Source organism: Prionailurus viverrinus, chromosome A1 (assembly GCF_022837055.1).
Source record: "Prionailurus viverrinus isolate Anna chromosome A1, UM_Priviv_1.0, whole genome shotgun sequence".
NCBI classification, from domain to species: Eukaryota; Metazoa; Chordata; class Mammalia; order Carnivora; family Felidae; genus Prionailurus; species Prionailurus viverrinus.
The window spans coordinates 83,555,353-83,578,685 of NC_062561.1; the positions used below are offsets into that span (position 1 = coordinate 83,555,353).

General features: G+C 34.2%; 1 protein-coding gene and 1 pseudogene across 1 annotated transcript; both read left to right on the forward strand.

Moving 5' to 3' along the window:
* The first annotated feature begins 607 nt into the window (after positions 1–607).
* Positions 608–1,440, forward strand: LOC125163784 (olfactory receptor 14C36-like; annotated as a pseudogene).
* Positions 1,441–18,236: 16,796 nt separating this feature from the next.
* LOC125170089 (olfactory receptor 2M3-like) lies at positions 18,237–19,187 on the forward strand. Its single transcript, XM_047866261.1, has one exon. The coding sequence runs from the start codon at positions 18,237–18,239 to the stop codon at positions 19,185–19,187; it is 951 nt and encodes a 316-aa protein (XP_047722217.1).
* The last annotated feature ends 4,146 nt before the right edge of the window (positions 19,188–23,333 follow it).

Sequence of the window (23,333 nt, forward strand, 5' to 3'; positions counted from 1 at the left end):
AGTAAGTATATCAGCTACTGAGGCTGTATTCCATTTGAGATATTAGAGTAAGTAAAGTTTCAAATTACATTGATATTTTGTCATGGTAACAGAAGAGAATTTTGAAACCATTATGCATAGAAGATTAGCTCAAGAAAAATAAGATCATTTCCCCCATACATCTGTAGCCTCAAATAAAAACATAAGACTGAAAACAATCAAAATATTTTATTCTAATTATCCAGTGTTCAACAATATGATTTACATAATATCTTTCAAATGCAACTGTATTTCTGTAATCTGTATCTATATTTGTATGTATTTGACCATGAAATTTGTATTTTCCAATGGAAATGTGTAGAAATATGCATTTAATTTTTATGCTTATTGGTTATGAGCAATATGACTGTAATTTTCACTCCAGTATACAGTAGGATTAAAAATAAAATCATGTAGACTAAAGGAGGTTCACTTAATTTTCTCTCAAAAATATTAGGGACATCAATATATATTAGAATTAGGTAGGAATCAAAACCAAAGTAGTTAAGAAATATCTTTCCATAATTTGATTCTTCATGGGCTCAAGACTTCACTTCTTACTTTCAGGTACATATTGTGTTACCCACAGATGACAAATTCCAATGTGATGATGGGATTTCTCCTCACAGGGTTTTCTGATGTATGGGAACTGCAGGTTTTGCATGCCATAACCTTCTCTGTGATGTTGGGAAACACTGTCATTGTTACTGTCACCACCCTTGACAGGAGTCTTCACACACCCATGTATTTCTTCCTTAGGAATCTGTCCATCTTGGTTGCATGCTACATTTCTGTAACAGTTCCTAATTCATGCATCAATTCTCTACTTGACAGCAGCACCATTTCAAAGGCTGGGTGTAAAGCTGAGGTCTTCTTAGTGGTTTTCTTTGTATATACGGACCTTCTGTTTCTGACTCTCATGGCCCAAGACCATTATGTGGCTATCTGCCAACCCCTTTACTACCCTATAATCATGAACTCTCAAAATCTGCATACAAATGACTCTGGCTTTCATACTCAGTAGTCTCATCCATGCTGCTGTACACACTGGCAATACATTCAGGCTGCCATTCTGTCAATCCAATGTTATCCATCAGTTTTTTTTGTGATATCCCTTCTCTGCTAAAGCTCTCCTGATCTGACACCTTTAGCAATGAGATGGTGCTCATTGTCTGTGGTCTAGGGATTGTTGGTGGCTGTTTAATTTTCATCATCAGCTCTTACAGTCACATGTTTTCTACAGTTTTCAAGTTTCCGAGAGGAGCAGACAGAAAAAAGGCTTTTTCTACCTGTGTCCCTAATATATTTGTGGTATCTGTTTTCCTCAGCTCAGGTGTTTATGTATACCTGAGGCAATCAGAAAACTATTCCACCATCCAAGACATATTCCCCACTTTTCAACCTTATTATCTACAGTTTTAGAAATGAACAAATAAATGTGCCATTAATAAAATAAAGAGAATGTTTACTCAGGAAATGTGCAGAAAATTTCTGAGGCTCACCAAAAATTAGTGAGTAAAATTCATGTTTACAATAATAAATTGAGATAATTGATTGGATTTATATCAATATAACTTATATAAATTAATAAATAATGTCATTAATATATCGTTTATCAAAATAATTTCCTTTCTGAAGGCATTGGATTATCTGAATGTGCCAGTGTGTAAAGGATCTGGTGTTCCAAATAAGAAATCCCTATTCATGCTTTGATATTGTTTGTTTTTTTTTTTCCAACGTTTTTATTTATTTTTGGGACAGAGAGAGACAGAGCATGAACGGGGGAGGGGCAGAGAGAGAGGGAGACACAGAATCAGAAACAGGCTCCAGGCTCCCAGCCATCTGCCCAGAGCCTGACGCGGGGCTCGAACTCACGGACCGCGAGATCGTGACCTGACTGAAGTCGGACGCTTAACCGACTGCGCCACCCAGGCGCCCCCATGCTTTGATATTGTAAGAAACCTTTAGACTAAACCTTTAGACTAAAATTTTTAGTCTAAAAATCCAAAAAAGTTATCCTTAGAAACATTTCATGTTAAACTTCAGTTTTGTATTTATACACTATTTAAATATTTATAAACCTAGTATTGAAAAGAATTATAAAGAAATAAAGTTACAATCATTCAAAAATAAATGTGAAAATTATAGGTTCTTTATTTTAATTTCAGTTTTAGTTAGTTAACATACAGTGCAATATTTGTTTCAGGAGTAGAATTCAGTGATTCATCACTTACATTCAACACCCAGTACTCATCCCAACAAGTAACCTCCTTAATACTCATCACCCATCTAACCCATCCTCCACCCACCTCCCTCCAACAACCCTAATTTTGCTATTACTGAGTCTTTTGTGGTTTGTTTCACTCCTCTCTTCTCTCCCCCACTTCCCATATGTTCATCTGTTTCATTTCTTGAATTGCACTTTGGTGAGGGTAGGGAATCATGTATGAGAGGATCAGAATTATTTTACACAACTTGTATGTGTAAGGAGAGGATTCCTTTGTATGGCAAGGAAAATATATGGATACATTATATCTGTCATCAGACCAAAATTTTGCTAAAAATATGTTCAAGTTTGGGGATACATTTACCTGTTTATATTTAAACATTATTTGTTAGGTTGATTAAAGAAATGTACAAATTTTCTCCCCCCACTTATAATCACATGCTTCTCCATACATCCATTAAGACCCTGAGGAATAAAAAAAAATGTTGTTTTGCTTTCTTATAGTGTCATCTAAAATACTTATTTTAGGGGTGCCTGGGTGGCTCAGTCGGTTAACTGTCCAACTTCAGCTCAGGTCATGATCTCACAGTTTGTGAGTTCAAGCCCCATGTCAGGCTCTGTGCTGACAGCTCAGAGCCTGGAGCCTGATTTGGATTCTGTGTCTCCCTCTCTCTCTGACCCTCCCCTGCTCATCCTCTGTCTCTCCCTGTCTCAAAAATAAACAAAACATTAAAAAAACTTAAAAAATATTTATTTTAATCATCAATGATATCCTTTATATGCTAGACTATAATGCAAGAATTAGTAACATCAAAAGCCTTAGTAGCTTAATATAACAAAGGTTTACTTCTTCATTGTATCTGCCAAACATAGGCCATCAGGGGGCTTTCTGAATTGGATGCATTTGACAGAGCCATTGGAAATAAGAGCTCAGTCACATTGAAATATGATTTTTAAGCATTTATTTTAAAAAATTGAGGTAGAACAAGGGGAGCATTCACCAATAAGAAGCTAAATAACTACAGTTGACATGGAAATATCAGTTCTGTGAGTTCTTTCATAAACACAGGCATAATTTAAGGTAGCCCCTGCACACCTTCCAAGAAGATTTTGGCATTTGATAGTGGAGAGAGACCCTTAAACTCTCAATTATTAAAAGTCAATCCACCTATGCATTTTGAAAACAAGTTTTAATAGTTAGCAATGTAAAATAATATTTTTGAAAAGATTCAAACATATATTTTGGCACCAAGAAGAATCACAATTACAAAGATATGACATTCATGTGAAAAGAAGTTTTGATGTACATACAAAAACAAAGGGACTCATGCCAGAATTTTTCCTGTTTTCAAATGACACGAAATTATTTTATGGGAAAAGAGAATTCCATAGTCAAGTCTCAGTCACAGAGAGAAAGAAAACTTTAGAAAGTGCACACGGGTTTTTTACGTCTTTACTCATCATTTCTGTTCACATTTTATTGGACAAATAAGTCACATGGCCACATTAGCTGTTAAAGGGAGAGAGTCGGCAACCTCCTCATACTTGTAAGAAAAGGAGATGAACAAGAATGTCATTAGGTACTAGAAATGATGAACTGTAATGATGAGTGTAATGATGAAAACTCAGATTCTGAAGGCTTGTTTTCCATGAAATTATTATTAGCATGAATAATCACTGCACATTTTCTAAGCCAGCACATGATAACAAAAAGTTTTAAAGTTTAATAAATGTAACATATTGTGGTGTGAAATGTGCAAAGTTCTTTTAATGCATTACCTTATTGAACTCTTTAATAACCTCATGTAACTGATAATTATGTTCCCACATTTTATAGATGTGTGCCCTACTTTAGAAATATGAGTGTGTCTATTTTTTATTATGTTTATTTATGCTTTAATCTCTATTGTTTTCCTTCTACCATGGGCTGAGTTTGTACTTACAAAATATTTTTGTACTTGAAGACTAAAATTAGGTCATTTTATCAAACACTTATGTCTATAAACACTCATGTCTATAAACACTTATGTCTATAAAGTTCCCTGTAAGTACTACTTTTGGTAAATCACATAAGTTTTGCCATTTTGTGTTTATTTTCATCTTTCTCAAGATGTTACTGATTGCACATTTGATATTACTTTTGTTCTATTGGTGGTAAAAGAACCTGTTGTTACATTGCCAGATATTTGAGCGTTTTCCAATTATCCTTTTGTTATTAATTTCTAGTTTTATTTCACTATGGATGAAAAGTATAATTTGTGAGATTTCAATGTTCTAAAATTTGTTAAAACTTCTTCTTTGACCTGACATATGCTCATTCTTGGAGAATGTTCCATATATATTTGAGAAAAGTGTATATTCTTCTGCCATTGGGTGCAATGTTCTATATATGATCATTAAGTCCATTTAGTCTATAGTGATGTTCAAATTCATGTTATTAATTTAATTACTGATTTTATGTATGGATGTTCTATTAGGACTTGATATTATGGCTTGGGGATACTTCTCAAAAGCTCATGGCTTCAATCTCTGAAGTTTTCTCCCTTCCTTTGGAATAAATAAAAAGACTTTGCAACACAGCACTTTTCAGCCTAATTTCCACAAAATCCAAGTAATATGGAAGCCTTTTTTTATTGAATAATATGTCTGTGTCTGCAGTGTAATACTTCTCAAGACCATCTTCACTTTTGACGTCAACTGCAAGTTTGTGGGTATTCCAAACCATGGTCGGTTTCAATAATTCGCTAGAAATATTCACAGAATTCAGAAAAGGCTTTAAGCAATGGTTATGTTTTATCACAGCAAAAAAGATACAGATACATATTAGCCAAGCCATACAATACCTCAAATGTCCCAATGGCCCAGAAAAACAAAGACACTTATCTGGTAGGACATTTGAAGGGCTTATAAGTTAATAGTCTGAGGCTGAGGACAAAGAACAAACTTGCCTTTGGGAAAGGCTACTCCATTGCTGAATAGATTCTTTTAGTCATACTGGCCAGAAAAAAATCTACAAAAGAATTTATCAAACTCAGCACCCCCCCCAAAAATAAATGAAATAATAATAATAATACACTGGAGAAACAGGCAGAAGACATGTAAGGACACTTTTCCAAAGAGACATCAAGATAGGTAACTGACACATGAAAAGATGCTCAGCAACACTCATCATCAGAGAAATACAAATCAAAACCACAATTAGATACCACCTCACACCTGTCAGGATGGCTAAAATTAACAACTCAAGAAACAATAGATGTTGGTGAGGATGCTGAGAAAGGGGAGCCCTTTTGCACTGTTGGTAGGGTTGCAAACTTGTGCAGCTACTCTGGAAAATAGTAGCGAGATTCCTCAAAAAGTTAAAAATAGAATTACCCTAGGGGAGCCTAGGTGGCTCAATAGATTGAGCTTCAGTCTCTTGATTATGGCTTAGGTCATGATCTCACAGTTTGTGGGTTCAAGCTCTGCCTCGGGCTCTGCCCTGGCAGTACACAGCCTGCTTGGGATTCTCTCTTCTTTTCTCTCTCTGCCCCTCCCCAACTCACACAGTCTCTTTCTCAAAATAAATAAATAAATACTTTAAAAACAAAATAAAAACAAAAAAATAGAAATACCCTACAGCCCAGCAATTGCATTACTATGTATTTATCCAAAGGATACAAAAATGCTGGTTCAAAGGGGCACACTCAACCCAACATTCAATGCTATCAATTAAAGGTTATAGCCTATATATATATATATATATTCACACACACACACACACACACACAGTGGAATACTACTTGGTGTTTGATAAGTTCTTTATAGATTTTGCATACTAACCCTTTATCTGATGTGTCATTTGCATTAATTTGGTTGATTGTTTCCTTCACTATGCAGAAGCATTCTATATTGATGATGCCCCAAAAGTTCATTTTTTTTTAATTTTTAAAATTTATTTTATTTATTTTTGAGAGAAAGAGAGACAGAACATGAGCAGAGGAAGGGCAGAGAGAGATGGAGATACAGAATCTGAAGGAGGCTCCAGGCTCCAAGCTGTCAGCACAGAGCCTGGCTTACGTCTCAGACTCACGAACTGTGAGATCATGACCTTAGCCCTGAGCCGAAGTCCAGTGCTTAACCCACTGAGCCACCCAGGTGCCCCTCACAACAGTTCATTTTTGTTTTATTTCCCTTGCCTCCATAGACATGTCCAGTAAAAAGTTGCTGAGCTTGAAATCAAATAGGTTGCTTTCTTTGTTCTTCTGTAGTATTTTAATGGTTTCCTATGTCACATTTAGGTCTTCCATCCATTTTGAATTTATTTTTGTGTATCATGTAAGATAGTGGTCCAGTTTAATTCTTCTGCATGTTGTTGTACAATTTTCCCAGTACCATTTGTTGAAGAGACTGTCTTTTTTCCATTGGATACTCCTTCCTGCTTTGTCTAAAATTAATTGGCCATATATTTGTGGGTCCATTTCTGGGTTCTCTATGTATTCCATTGATCTATTTCTTTTCTTTCTTTCTTTTTTTTTTTTTTTTTTGCCAGTGCCATACTCTCTTAATGATTATAGCTTTGTAATACAGCTTGAACTACAGAATCATGATGCTTCCAGCTTTGGTTTTCTTTTTCCACATTACATTGACTATTCAGGGTATTTTCTGGTTCTATACAAATTTTAGGATTATTTGTTCTAGCTCTGTGTAAAATGGATGTGTTTTTTTTTTTTAATTTTTTTTTCAACATTTATTTATTTTTTGGGGAGAGAGACAGAGCATGAACAGGGGAGGGGCAGAGAGAGAGGGAGACACAGAATCGGAAACAGGCTCCAGGCTCTGAGCCATCAGCCCAGAGCCTGACGCGGGGCTCAAACTCACGGACCGCAAGATCGTGACCTGGCTGAAGTCGGACGCTTAACCAACTGAGCCACCCAGGCGCCCCTGGATGTGTTATTTTGATAGGGATTTCATTGAATGTGTAGATTGCTTTGGGTAGCTAAGACATTTTAAAAATATTTGTTCTTCCAATCTATGTCCATGGAACGTTTTTCCATTTCTTTGTGTCTTTTTCAATTTCTTTCATAAGGTTTCTATAGTTTTCAGTGTACATATCTTTTACCTCTTTGGTTAGGTTTACACCTAGGTATTTTATGGGACTTGGTGCAATTATAAATGGAATTGATTCTTTGATTTCCCTTTCTGTTGTTTAATTATATGTGTACAGAAATAAAACCGATTTCTGTACATTGATTTTATATCCTGTGATGTTGCTGAATTCACGTATCGATTCTAACAATGTTTTGGTGGGGTTGTTTGGGTTTTCCATGTAGAATATCATGTCATATGCAAAGAGTGAAAGTTTGACTTCTTCTTTGCCATTTGTATGCATTTCATTTCTCTTTGTTGTCTTATTGCTGAGATTAGGACTTCTAATACTATTGTGAACAATTGTGGTGAGAGTGGGTATCCCTGTTGTGTTCCTGAACTTAGGGGAAAAGCTCTCAGTTTTTCCCCATTGAGGATTATATTAACTGTGGGTCTTCCATATATGACCTTTATGATGTTAAGGAGGGCACTTGTTAGGATGAGCACTGGGTGTTATATGTAAGTGATGAATCAATGGGTTCTATACCTGAAACAAATACTACACTGTATGCTACCTTACTTGAATTTAAATTAATTAATTAAATACATAAATAAATATCAAAAATAAAAAAGAAATAAAAGATAACAAGTGTTTGTAATGTTGTGAAATTGGAACGCTTCTTACTGTTGGGAATATAAAATAATGCAGCCACTATAGAAAACAGTATGGTGGATTCTCATATAATTAAAAATAAAACTACTATATGACCCAGCAATCCCACTGTTTGGTAAATATCCAAAGGAATTGAAATTAATATCTCAAAGAGATAACTGTACTTCCATGTTCATTGCAACAATATTCACAATAGCCAAGATATGGAAACAACCTATGTGAATAATGGATGAATCAATAAAGAAAATGTGGCTTGTGTGTGTGTGTGTATACATACATATATGTATATGTATATTTCACACTGTGGAATATTATTCAGCTTTGAATAAGAAGAAATCTTGTCTTTTGTGGATGAACCTGGAGGACATTATGTTAAGTAAAATAAACTAGGTATGTAAAGGCAAATACTGCATGTTCTCTCTTATATGTGGTAGTTAAAAAAGTCAAAGTCTTAAAGCATAAAGGAGAATGGTGATTACCAGAGGCTCGGAAAAATGGGGAAAATGTTGGTCAAATGGTACAAAGCTTCAGATATGAAGGATAAGCAAGTTCTGGAGATGTAATGTACCATCATATGGTGACTGTAATTAAGGCTATTGTATTGTATATTTAAAATCTGTTAAGACTGTAGATCTTAAGTGTTTTCACACCAACAAAAAGAAAAAGTAATTATGGAAGGTGTGGATATGTTAATTAGCTTAATTATGGTAACCATTTCATAATATATTCATATATCAAAAAGTTATGCTGTACATCTTAAATACATACAATTTTACTTGTCAATCATATATCAATAATGCTGGAAGAAAAAATAAAATACCTAAGAAACTTATACATATCATATGTAAGTGATAAATCACTGAATTCTACTCCTTAAACCAACATTGCATTGTTATGTTAATTAACTAGAATTTAAATAAAAATTTGAAAAGGAAAACAAAAGGTAAAGTTACTCAAATAGCCCAAGTGAAAAAGAAAAGACATTTCTATATGTTATCAAAGAGATCAATTTAATTAAAATCAATTAATTAAATTAATTAAAATCAATTTAATTAAAAATCAGAAAATAAAAATCAGGAAATAAAAATCTGTTCAATATAATAGCAAAATTTTGAAGGCTGAATAATGTTAAGTGATGTAAAGAAGGTGGGCAGATACTTTTTTTTTTTTTTTTGTAAATTGTCTTTTGGAACAAGGTCTGATATTGGCATCTTTCGGTTCAAACTCCTGGTATCAGTTAATTTATATTTGCATATAAATTAAGACTCAAAAATTGTGGCCATGGCCATTTATATAAAAATAAAGTTTCAGAAATATCTAAATAATGAGAAAAAATGCAAATAACTAAAACTTTGGTTTTAGTTATGAATGACAAGCTTCTTAAAGTATGTGACTTAACCAAAAAACTATTAAAAAACAAAACAAAACAAAAAACCCTCTGGATTGAAGTAGTTTGTGATGGAAGGTAAACTTGAAGCAATTCTAAATAAATCTTAGCCATATGTAAATATGAAACAAACAAGTGATGATATCTTCAATGTCATCAAGAATTATTTTTAAGCCAGAGGGAAAAAAAACAAGTAATACTGTAATAAATAAAATTAAGTAATGACTTCACATATAAACTTTCATGCAAAGAAATTTGGTAAATAGTAATGTCATTATAAATTACTGTAGAAAGAGGGTCCAATGCAAAACATAATTTTGTGAAAATTGGAAAACCAATAGGAAAAATATATGAAATTATATTCCTATTATTTTGCTTTCACAAGAGATAAATTAATGAGTTTATTGCAATTAATTTAAGAGTATATCTGGATGGGCAGTAAATACATGAGACAAATACACACAGTAAAAAAATGCATATTAATATAAGAATGAGAAATCATTTCTCACAAATAAGTTCAAAAAAGTTTAAAAAATAACAATCAAGCAGTAACAAATGATTTTGACAATGTAATGAAAGAATATGCTCTTTCTGTTCACAAAGCTAGTAAAAATATAAAATATTCCAAGCATTCTTGTATACAGTTGGTCAATATTTTTGAAAAGCTAGACATTTTTCTTCTGGATATTGTTTCTATCCTACATAACTCTAGGAGGGGATGACCATTAACAAAATGGAGTGTTACTTTGAAGATGAAGTGAATATTAAATGAGTAGTAGATTTATACAGAGGTAATGGTTCAGAATTGAACATGAGATAAGGAATAAGTATCAGAACAATATAATATCAGGCATTTGGTAACATATGGATTTTAGAAAAAATATTAATTAAAGATATATAGATACAGTGATCATACATGTGAACCAAAGAGAAAGAGAGGAACAAATCTGAAAATTTGGGGAAATCTAATTATCCATGGAGGAAAGGTTAACCAAGTGCATAGTATTTGGGAATAATAAAAAGACAACCAGTACTAGAATCAGGAAAGAGTAACCACAATGGCAAGTGTTCAAAAACATTAAAAAGAAGGGGGTGGGTAGTTGAGAGCAAAATAAAAAGACAAAGAAGAAATTAAAATTGTGTTGAGATCTTCAGTGTAGACATCTTAAGTCAAATGGCTCCCAACATTAAACTACTTGAATTATCAATTTGGAAACAGCTAATGAATTTTAACAGAGTTCTATTTAGAGGTAATAAACCCCAAATGTCAATGAGTATCTCTATTTTAAAATCAGGAAACCAACTGCCTCTTGGTCAGTTAATATTATGGAAATAGCTTGAAATTATTAGAAAAAACACTTTAAGAGGAGAGTGCAAATGGAGTCATTAATATATGAATAAGCCAGGAGATACAAGGGGAAAATGCAGGGGGTTATAGTATTAATCTAGAAAGTAACTGAATTTTATTTTGTTTCTTAAATATCAGTAAGATCACATTTTCAAAATAGAGAACTCATTTTATATGAGGGCTTAAAAGAAAAAAGTAGGTGATAGCATACATTACTATAATTAAAGACCAGGGACTGGAAAACCTGGAGGGATTACAGGTTGAAATCACAGATGACTTAGCAAAAAAAATGTGTTACACAAGTTTTCTCTAGATATTTAAACGTTTTCAGTTACTTAGTAAGTAGTTCCACGTCTTCCTAAAAATATCTAGATGGTAAGTCCAAGGAAGATGGTATATATTTCAAAATGCCCTTCTGAAGTTCAGTAAGATGGAACTACATTTCCTTCAAAAGGTATACATTAAAAGTTTTGTTATTTTGAAGTCCTCTGACTAGAGAGGCAACTTATATTTTTACATTCTTTGTAATATTAGCTTAATGTGCTTCTTATATTTAATACAGGGACTTGTGAATGTTAAATTAAATAATAATAGTGATGATGCAAAGTAAATGTGAGACATTATGCAGAGCAATAAAATATATGCTAGCTATGGACTATTGCAAGACTCTGGTGAATCTAGTTTATTCAAGTTTTCAATCACTTATGGGGATCTTATGAACTCTACCTGTGTGTAAACATCTACTGTTAACTCATTACATAAGAAAAATTTAAATATATACCTTAGCAATCAAAAACCAACAATCTAATAAGGAAAACAGAATATTGATTTATTTAAAATAATTGTAAGTAAGCAACAGTGGAAATTACTGCAAAAATCTAATAAAAGTGTGATAAAATGTGTGCAAAAGGTTATGTTCTTCTAAAGAACGTGCACTGAAAGACACTTTGATGAGGAATTCATAAGAATTAACACATTCTATCTTACAGTAACTCTCAAATGGGGGCAGTGGGATAAAATAATCTCAGAGAAGTTAAGTAATTTGCCTGATGATATAGGAGTTAGAGGTAGCGCAAGGTTGCAAACTCATGTTTGTCTGATCTTAGGGTCCATGATATTAGCTTTTTATATAGAACAGATGTAGATGCCACCCACTTGTAAGTACAATATATACACAGCTTTTATCTACAGAATGAACAGAAATATAATGAAAAATGCATGTGCATTCAAACTTGAAACAAATATGATATAATTTACAAAGGTAAAAGGAAAAGGAAAAGACATTCAGAGTAAAAAAAAACTACTGAAGAGGGACTAAGCTCAGATTTATGTTGTATCTTTGGGATTTGCACAGAGTTGGTATTGGAAAATGGAGAACAGGGGCTCCTAGGTGGTTCAGTCAGTTAAGCGTCCGACTTCAGGTCATGATCTCGGGGTCCATGAGTTCCAGCCCCACTTAGGTCTCTGTGCTGGCAGCTCAGAGCCTGGAGTGTGGTTTGGATTCTGTCTCACTCTCTCTCTGCCCCTCCCCTGCTCACACTCTGTCTCTTTCAGAAATAAATAAACATTAAAAATTAAAAAAAAAAAAAAGGAAATGGAGAACAGATGACTTGAAATAGAGACTTTTATGGCTTTCCGCAATTCCTCACAAACGATCGATAAGGACATGAAAGTCTGTTCTGAAGAAAATTTGATCCATTTAATGCTTTTGAGAAGGAGAGTGATATAATCAGAAGGTGCTTTGAGGAATATTCAAAAATATTGTTTCAGATGAGTAAAAAATAGAAAATCAGAATGATACATAATGTCAGTGGATGCAGACGCAAACAAGATGCATGTTTTTATTTTTATTTTCCTAAAGTAACGATGAACTTTTCCAAAAGGCATCAATAATCCTTTTTGTGTGTAGTGGTTTAATCTTCTACCAGGAGGTAAGGGAAGCTTTTGCTATGTAATTTTATGTATAACATATTGCCTTTTTTTGTGTGTCTGTTTGGTGGTGGGATCATAATTATAATTGGTTGAATGCATTTCATCTAACGAAGATACTTGGGCTCAGTGACCCCAGTCTCTTGTTTTGTTTTTCTCTCCGTTGTTCCTCTCAGTTTTTCTTCAGCCCAGGAATTCTTCCTTCATTATTCACTGCCTTTCATTATTCTGTTGTTTGCTCTGTCTTTACTTAACCAATATGGCTGCCCTCCTCTTCTCTGTCCACCCCATTTTCTTTCATTTTTCTTCTAAGCTGTAAGTATAAGTATACAAAAAAATAATTAACTGCTTAGCTACAGTTGTGGTGTATGGTTTTAAAGATATTTGTGACAAACAATGGCTTTTTATTCCAAAATATGAATACTTGATGATAATTCATGATATTAACAAACTTGTGAGGAAAGTATAATATGTAGACAGATACATATATATAAAAACAGATATAGATGTACAGTGAAGTAATTTGCATTACATCATTAAGTGCATACCTCTAACATCTATATCAAACCATTATATATTATATAACTGAAAGAAAAGATATTCTGAATATTATATAAGTGACTAAAGCTTTGTTTATTTAACTTTCACCTGAAGAAGTCTGAGTTTATTATTTAGAAATAAATGCCTTAGCCATAAAACATTGTTCACTCTCACTTCCTGTGAGAGAGGAGTAAAGGAAATGAGACTTTGTGGTGTGGTTTTGACAAAAAGTGAGTTAATACAATATAACATAATAAAACATAATATTTCTGTATCCTTTTATTCACGTTCAGCTGAAAGCAATAAAAAAAGACACATAAAAAATTATACAGGATCCACCTCTCCACTTAATAAACTTAAATATTGCATTTCTCTGTTGATAAATAACAATTCAAACTTGTGTCTCAAATTGGTCAAAATCCTACTGACAGTAATAGAAATCAACTAGTCTTGTACCCAAACTGCTATTCCTCAATGGGTTCTGATATGAACTGAATGCAAAGATTATTTTACTTATGTGAAGAGACTTGAAGAGGCATAGTACTAAAATATTCCAGAGTTTTTTAGTGAACAGGGATTATCAAATGGAGTTATAAGTAGAAACAGGGATGGCAAATGAGACCTAATTATAGAGCCAGTTCCTGTCATTTAATAATAATATGGACAAGGGCAACACACTGCTAAATGATTACATTTCTTTAAGTAATTTCTCTTTTATAAGCTACTACAAAGAAATTTGATTTATAGGTTTGAACATAGGGTAAACTGCAGGATGGTAGCAACCTTTCAGTTCCTCTGATGATCCTGGCTGTGTGAGTTGGATTTGGGGCTTAATAGCAGGTTACGGCTCTAATTAAGCAGCAAAGTCAATACAAAGGCCAAACAAGCCACCTGGTCCATGGCGTTCCTCAGGCTGGGTAGATTTTTTGGCACTCCTAATCTCCTAACTTAAAGACTAGTTATAAATTTTGGTCCAACTTGAGAGAGACAATGAATCTGGCATTCTGTGTGTAATTCAAGACTACAGCACAATTGCTTAAAATCTTACCTTGTAGAAAAGAAAAAAAATGACCAAAGATCTCTTAGAATTAAATTAATCAGACTACTTGTGGGTTGGGGTGCTAAGGTTTCTAAAGTTAATACAAACAGCCCAGGAAGGCTTTTTCTCATTTAGATGCTCATCTTCCCAGATCAACAATCCATTTCCACAGCTACAACATAAAGTTTAATAAATCATTTAGGCAAGCACACAGTACAGAACTCTTAAGACCCCACCATGCCCTTGCAAGAGAGGATAAGAACAGGAAGGAAGACATCTGAATCACAAAATTAAAAAAAATACAATCATTTCCTACAATAAATATGTCTTTATTCACTAAGTATCTATTGTACATGACTCATCAAATCTCTGCATTCATTTAATTTACATCCTAATGAAGAAAGAGACAGCAATCAGATAAATTACTATGATGTCAGATGAGGGAGACACTAGGCAGAATAAAAACAAAACAGGTCAGGGTAGGCAGGATATTTAGAGAGAAGCCATAAACTTTTTTATGAAGCAGAAAGCATTTGACAAGAGCCTGAAAATAGTGAGGGATTGGTCTAAAAAATAGAGAATGGTTAACGGGAACAACCAGTATAAACTCACTGGATTATTGCATTACAAGTATGCTCCAGAAACAAGGAGGCCATCGTGGTTGGTGTTCAGTGAGCCAAAGAGTTCGGAGGTGCAGTGGATGAACTTAGGAGTGTGAGAGGTTCTATTTTTGTGCACACAAAAGTAAAGATGCTCTAATATTTATGTGAAAGCAAGAACAGGCAAAACATAAGCCTCAGAGATAGTTATTAAACTATAGATTGCATCTCAGGGGTGATAGGCTAGGAAAGGTTACAAGGAAATCTTTTGGAAAATATCCATATTTTGATCTGAGTGGTAGTCACATAAGTCTGAACACTTATAAAATTTCTTCCGTGGTATATTTAAGATGAATTCACTCAATTCGTCTTTCTATATGTATGTTTCATTTCCATGAGAAGTTGGTACAAATATAAGGAGACGACAGCATAATATTGTCATATTATATCTAAGCTACCCCATTGCTATAGCAATGAATAAAATATATCTATTCATTGATGATGTTAAAAGATGAAAAATCAATATGCAACAATATTTTTATGCCATAAACATTTTTTCATTACTATTCCTTTAAAACATTATATATATTTTCTTCACACATAAAAGTTATGGTAGGACAACTTTTCATCAATAATTTAGCACCAAAGGGCACCTGGGTATCTCAGTCAGTTAAGTGACTGACTTCAGTTCAGGTCATGATCTCATGGCTTGTGAGTTTGAGCCCTGTGTTGGGCTCTGTGCTGACAACTCAGAGCCTGGAGACTGTTTCAGATTCTGTGTCTCTCCTTCTCTATCTCTGTCTCTCCCTTTCTAGTGCTCTGTCTCTCTCAAAAATAAACTTAAAAAATAATAATTTAGCAGCAAAAAATACAAAACAAAACAAAACAAAAACAACATAATTTAGCAGCATGCAATATGTTGTAAATGTTTGCATGGAATATATGGTAATCTAGCTTTTGCTAGACATTAATACAAAATAGGTAACTGATTGCTTCACTTATGTCCCTGTGGCCTACCTAGATCATTCAAACTTTAAGTCCAAAAACACATCCTGAGCTGTTAAAGTTCGATGTAGAGTTAAAAAAAAATACAAAACATGGGCTTCTGGGTGGCTTAGTCGGTTAAATGACTGACACTTCGTTTTCACTCGGGTCATGATCTCACAGTTTCATGAGTCAGGCTCTGTGCTGGCAGTGGAGAGCCTGCTTGGGATTGTCTCTCTCCTTCTCTTTTTCTGCCCCTCCCCTGCTCATGCAAACAAAACATTAAAACAATGTATCATAATATCATGCTTTAAATTAAAAATGTTCTCAAATAAAATATGCATTTTTAGTAAATTTGGCAGAACCACATGGCAATTTTTCATTTTCCAAACCCTGGAACTAAAACGCCTAGCAAACTTCTCAAAATGACTCCCAGAAGAAGGAAAACCCATACATTAGAAAGAAAGAAGTCAATGCCTTGATTACTGAATACAGCAGCAAGAGAAAAAGAAATGAGTGTGAAAATAGAAAATAAAATATATGCTATTGTCTAGGCAAAGAAATTCCCTGGAAGAGTCTTGCTAAGGAAATGGAAATGATTATTCTTTTTTGTTGTGTATTTGTTTATTTAGGGAGAGAGAGAGACTGAGAGAGAGGGGAAGGGGCAGAAAGAGAGAGACAGGGAGAGAGAGACACCTCATGACATGGGGCTCAATCTCAGGACTATGAGCTTATGACCTGAACTGAAATCAAAAGTCAGATGTTTAACCAACTGAGCCACCCAGCCACTTAAGAAGTGAATAATTTTGTACAAACAAAAATGGTCTAAAAATAAAGTAAGGGCCATATCCTTTTTCTTCAATAGTATTTATTTTAAAAGTACTTATATGTCACAAACTGTATTCAAAGTGATGTTTGTACATCATAAATGTGATCTCATTTGCCTTAATAGCACCCTACAATGCCAATATTAACAAATATCAAAATTTACTAAGTGGAAAATGAGGCTTGGATAAATTAACTATCTAAGGTTACACAGAAAAATAATCTGTTTGAGTCTTTTTTATTATTAATTTTTAATATGAAATTTATTATCATTTTGGTTTCCATACAACACCCAGTGCTCTTCCCAACAGGTGCCTTACTCAGTGCCCATCGCTCACTTTTCCCTCCCTTCCACTACCCGTCTACCCTCAGTTTATTCTCAGTCTTTAAGAGTCTCTTATGGTTTGGCTCCCTCCCTCTCTAACTTTTTTTTTCCCCCTTCCGGTCCCCCATGGTCTTCTGTCAAGTTTCTCAGTATCCACATAGGAGTGAAAACATATGGAAACTGTCCTTCTCTGTATGACTTATTTCACTTAGCATAACAATCTCCAGTTCCATCCACATTGCTACAAAAGGCTATATTTCATTCTTTGTCATTGCCAAGTAGTATTCCATTGTATATATAAACCACAACTTCTTTATCCATTCATCAGTGTGAGTCTTTTGAATTATGCTCTTTATGTGCTAACCTGCTTCTCCAGTAAAGTGACCTATACCAGAATATTTCATGGGTACACCTCATTTTAAGAGGTGGAGTAAGAGATGGGCATATTGGTGAGGAACTACTTCCACTACAACTTACCATTGTTAGCAATAAGTATTATTTAAGGTACTTCTAACCTTTGATTTCTCAATGTCTTCTGTTTACTTGGTATTTGACTAATCCCATATAATTTCCACTAGTACATGATTCCCTGTACACTTTGGTAAACAGAATTTTTATTAGTATTATAGTGTGATATGTTAAATTCTATGAAAAAATGTGATGGAAAATCTCATTGACTTCTCAGCAATTCATGAGTTTTCTTATGACTCAGTGTGTTTCTGAATAATCCATATTACAGTTTAGTTAACTAGTTGCTAAAATTAGATTATATGCCTCTTTGGAAACCTCCTATGTTCCTTTTTTAAAATGTTTATTTATTATTGAGAGACAGAGAGAAAGACAGAACATGAACATGGGAGGGGCAGAGACAGGAGGAGACACAGAATCCGAAGCAGGCTCCAGGCTCTGAAGCTGTCAGCATAGAGCCTGGCGTGGGGCTCAAACTCACAAACTGCAAGATCATGACCTGAGCCAAAGTCGGATGCTCAACCGACTGAGCCACCCAGGCACCCGGGAAACCTCCTACGTTCTAATGAAAAAACTTACTGTGTGTTGTGTATGTGCTTTATATTTAAAAATCGCATCAGGCTAACAATAAACCTTAATATTCCTAGTATATAAATTTATAAAAAGTTATACTCAGCATAATTATTTTTTAATATAGAGAGACAATATCGTGGATGTGCTGATGTAAGCTAGAAGTCCTTGATATTTCTGTGATACAGTACTGAGCACTGTTCACATGTTATATTGTCTACAGTGAATATATTTATCATGGCATGGGAGAATCAGACTTTCAACTTTGACTTTATCCTCCTGGGAATCTTCAATCACAGTTCCACCCACATCTTCCTCTTCTCTCTGGTCTTGGGAATCTTCACATTTGCCATCATGGGAAACACTGTCATGATTCTCCTCATCTACCTGGACAACCAGCTCCACACCCCCATGTACTTCCTCCTCAGCCAACTCTCCCTCATGGACCTCATGCTCATCTGCACCACTGTACCCAAGATGGCCTTCAACTACTTGTCTGGCAGGAAGTGCATCTCTCTAGCTGGGTGTGGAACCCAGATATTTTTATATGTGTCTCTGCTTGGAGCAGAATGTTTCCTGTTGGCTGTAATGGCCTATGACCGTTATGTTGCCATTTGCCACCCATTAAGATACTCAATTCTCATGAACCAGAAAATCTGTCATCTTATGGTCCTTTCTTCCTGGATTGTTGGCTCTCTTGATGGTATAATTGTTGTTGCAGTCGCACTATCCTTCCCATATTGTGGTGCCCGGGAAATACCTCACTTTTTCTGTGATGTCCCTGCCCTTCTCACTCTCTCATGCACTAATACATTGCTATTTGAAAGGTTAATGTTTATTTGCTGTGTAATTATGCTTCTTTTCCCTGTAACAGTAATTATTGCTTCCTACATTCAGGTCATTGTAGCTGTCATTCAAATGGGGTCTGGGGAAGGCCGCCAAAGAGCTTTTGCTACCTGTTCCTCTCACCTCATGGTGGTAGGAATGTATTATGGAGCAGCCATGTTCATATACATGAGGCCTGTTTCTGACCGTTCCCCCACCCAGGACAAGATGGTGTCAGCCTTTTATACTATCCTTACTCCTATGCTGAATCCCCTCATCTATAGCCTCCGCAACAAGGAAGTGGCCAGAGGATTAATGAAGGTGTTAGGGAGGGGAAGTCTACATAGCAAATTGCCTAATTAACCATATTCTGTACTCTTTATGGTGAATTGATGTATTCAACTGCTACAATTCTATACCCAATATTTACACACTTTTGTATCAAAAGTTTCATAGACAAGCCCACAAGATTTAGAAAGTGAAAAACTGACTGCATGCTTTTTGTTCAAATATTATATTTCTTTTGTTATGGAACTATCAAATTATGGTCATAAGTAAATATTTACTGTAAGATAACATGCACAATTGTACATTCTGTTTTATAAGTTAATAAATGAGAAGTATTTGCTGTCCATCACAGTACTACATAATGCCATGATAAAACAGGGCACTATTAGCATTCTTTTTTTAACATATAGTAATTTTACATTTGGCTAATCAAAATATTATCCTGAGTCAAATATCATTCTTTAGATTGATTAGTTTGTTAAAATGAATAATCAGGTTAGGTTAATTACATACCAAGTTATAGCTTTATTAGATTATTATAAGAACTAACATGCTTTACCTAGATAGAGAAAAGAGGCATTAGATTGATGATTAGGTCTATGGGATCTACATTGTAATGGACAGTGTTCTCTCTCAAGATATCAGAGGATTAGGGAGCTCCTATTTATTTCCTTTTTCTACATAAGTCAGCCTTTTACATGGGAGACTGACATGTGAATCCTCAAAGTCTGGTCTTTTCATCCTTAAATGTCTTGATCACTATAAGGGTTGTATGCTATAATTATATGGAAAAGTGATCAATTTTGTAAATAGAAAATTTTAGGTTTACTGAAGGTCTGAATTTTTTTTAATAAATCACATGTCATATGTGTGACATCACTATAGATAGTGGTGTAATGATATATATGAAATTCACTGTAGTTCTGGGTATTCTTCTGTTTTGTTAGAAACAACCACTACGGCTAATCTGAATTTTTTTGTTTTCTTAAAACTCTGTTGTAACTGAATTAGTTTTCTTTTTCTGCATGACAAATGAACACAAACACAGTACCTCTAAATAATAATTATTAATTCCTAGTATATATGGGTAGGAATTCTTGCATTGCTAACCTGGGTATTCTTCTTAAGGTGTCACAAGGTAGTAATCCATGAGTCAACTGAGACTGCAGTTATATCTAAGGCTCAGCCTCATCTTTCAAGTCCATATGGTTGTTGAAATAATTAATTTCTTTGTACCCGAATAACTCATTATCTTACTTCTTCAATCCAGCAGAAGAGACTGTGACTTAAGGGAAAGCCTAAGTCCTTTTGTAAAGGTCTACCAACTGGTTAAGACAAGCCAACACAAGACACTCTACCTTACATAACTTGAAGTCAATTGATTTGGGATCTTAATTACATTTGCACATTAACCTCACTCTCTCCAAATAGAATAACGTAAACATAGGAGCAACATCAGGAGAAATAAATCATGGGGAAAGTTTAGGTTTCTGTCTACCACACACACCCACATAACTTATAGACTCCTATTTACAAAAAGGAATGAAAGGGCAATTACAATAAATTTTCCTGTCAGTGATATGAGAAAATATTGGTTATGTCCTAATGACTGACTGAATTATTTAACTTTAGAAATTATTTTATGGAGTCTGGTGTTGAGGGTTCTTTTAAAGGTAAAAGCCTAGGAGTGCAAAAGTACTTGTTATTGAGATTGAGTAGGGAAAGTGTCTTAAAATTTTTCACTTATACCTGCTGGAAGGAGGTCTTAAAAGAACCTCTGATAAAGAGAATTAGAAAGTAACATGCCACTAGAACTGGGAAGGCAAATATGTCAGAGCATGACCAGACAATAAGTGTCAAATCCTTGGCTCCAACTTGCTGTGCACCAAGTCTACAGTGAGGAGGCCAGTCTTTTCTTTGTATTGTGTTTAGTATATCACATTTCCCTCAAACACAGATTTACCATTATTAAAGAAATATTTGACATCAAATATTGTTGACTGATTTGGGAGTTGAATATAGGGCAGGAAAGGAGTGCATTCCCTACTGTGAAATGGGAAAATATTCCCAGAGTAACATGTATCACCTCATTCTTCCTATTAATGACTTAAAAACAAAGCTTCTAGGAAGAACATAATATGATCTATAGCCATACATTTTCTAAGACGAAAAGAGTGTTAAAATTTTATGTATTCAGGCCAACCTTACAAACTTTGGTAGGGATATGATGTAAAGGTTTCCACTGTAGCAAAGTTCTCATGAACATCAGGTAGATTTCTAATTTACCTATTTTACTTTATATAGAATTTAAAGGTAACATTTTTATGTCTTTTTTTTTTTGTAAAAAGTATATGCAGTATTGTAGAGAAATAGTCATTTTTTTCTTGGTAGAACTGTGAGTTACTAAAATCTTTCAGGAAGGCAATTTAGCTTTATTCATCCAGCTATGTAATTGTATTGCATTCATCCAGATATGCAAAGTAATAATAATAATTAGTCATCAAATATTTATACACAAGTAAGGCAAGGAGAAAAGGTAAAAACAATATGTATGGCCTGTTGTATAAAGGTTAAATACTACACAAACTAATGGATCAATTTCTATTTATATTGTGTACTTCATACTTTCTAAATAATAGAATATGTGTGTCTGAGAGTAATTGGTTTTAGTTCTGTTTTCAATTTAAAAATACAAAATTTTTGGAACACCTGTCTGGCTGAGTCAGCTGACCATCTGACTCTTGACTTTGGTTCATATCATCTCATAGTCATGAGATCTAGCCCTGCCTTGGTCTCCATGCTAGGCATTGAATCTGCTCAAGATTCTCTCTCTCTCTCTCTCTCTCTTTCTCTCTCTCTCTCTCTCCCTCCCCTCCCCCACCTCAAAAAATACAGAAATCTTGAGATTTCTCATGGCCATTGCATTTATTTATGGATATTAGGTACTATTTTCTCCAAAGTCTTATCAACAAATAAGCAGAGCTATCCACCTTTTTTCACTTGCAGATATATGGGCAATAAAAAGTATGGTTAAGCCAAACAATTTTTCTTCTAATGATTTCCATACTTTGATTTTCTTGGAAAATCACTTTTTTCATACTGGGCAAAATCTGTTTTATCATCATTAAACACATACATTAACTAGATAAATTTAAGTATCAATGGCCTCCTTTAGTTCTATGTCAATTGAGATGATTTTTTATAATATGCTTGGTTTTCCTACCTCATTTGCTCCTTTTTGCCTTCTATCATCCTTTTTGTTACATCAGTTCCACTTGATCTTTCCTTGTCCTCAGTCCCAACTTTATTTTTCCCTCCCAACTACCCATTGTCTTTTAGCTGACTACTCCACATTCACAATATGTTGTTCCTCTTTCTGCCTTTATATCTTTGCTCATGCTGTCAAAGAAATTCTCATTAAGAAGCATAGACAGATTTTTACAAGGTTGACTTATGGTGAAGTGGTAAAAATACCTTGAAATCAATCTAATAATTTTTAAGTGTTTGTTGGAGGTTTTCAGTCAGGCAATGATGCACAGATTAAGAGTTTACTAGTGATTTTCAAGAGTTATATTGTCTAGAGTTGGCATAGGCAGCTGTATTTAATTGGTGAAGAAAAGTAAAATAAAAGAGAAAATGTGAGCAGCATAGTAAATATAGAATAAAGGAAGAATTAGGAGGAATAAGGAAAGAAGGAAAAAGAGGAGGAAGGGATAGAAGCTAATTCCATGGCTGAATATATAGAAGAAGTGAAGAAGGTAATGAGCTTATTTTTAGATGTTATGTTTGAATTTTGTGGGGCACAAAAGAAAAGGTTGCTTAAAATATAATAGGTTTCAGGTTATAATCTGAGATCATTTGTTTAAAAAGATCATGAAAATTAATGAGAATAATAAAAAAGGTCACATATGAAGGAAAATAATTGTTTCATGGTTAAAGTTCAACATTACATAGAAGAAATATATATATATATATATACACACACACACACACATATATATATATATATATGACCACCTGGTTGGCTGAGTTGTTTAAGCTTCAGACTTTGGCTCAGCTCAGGTTATGATCTTGTGGCTTATGAGTTTGAGCCCTGCACTGGGCTTTGTGCTGACAGCTCAGAGTCTGGAGCTTCTTCCAATTCTGTGTCTCTTTCTCTTTCTCTGCCCCTCCCCCACTCGCGCTGTCTCTCTGTCAAAAATAAATAAACATAAAAAGATA

What these genes read in the sequence shown, in the direction of transcription:
- LOC125170089 (XM_047866261.1), top strand. Translation starts at nt 18,237, where the DNA reads ATGGCATGGGAGAATCAGACTTTCAACTTTGACTTTATCCTCCTGGGA.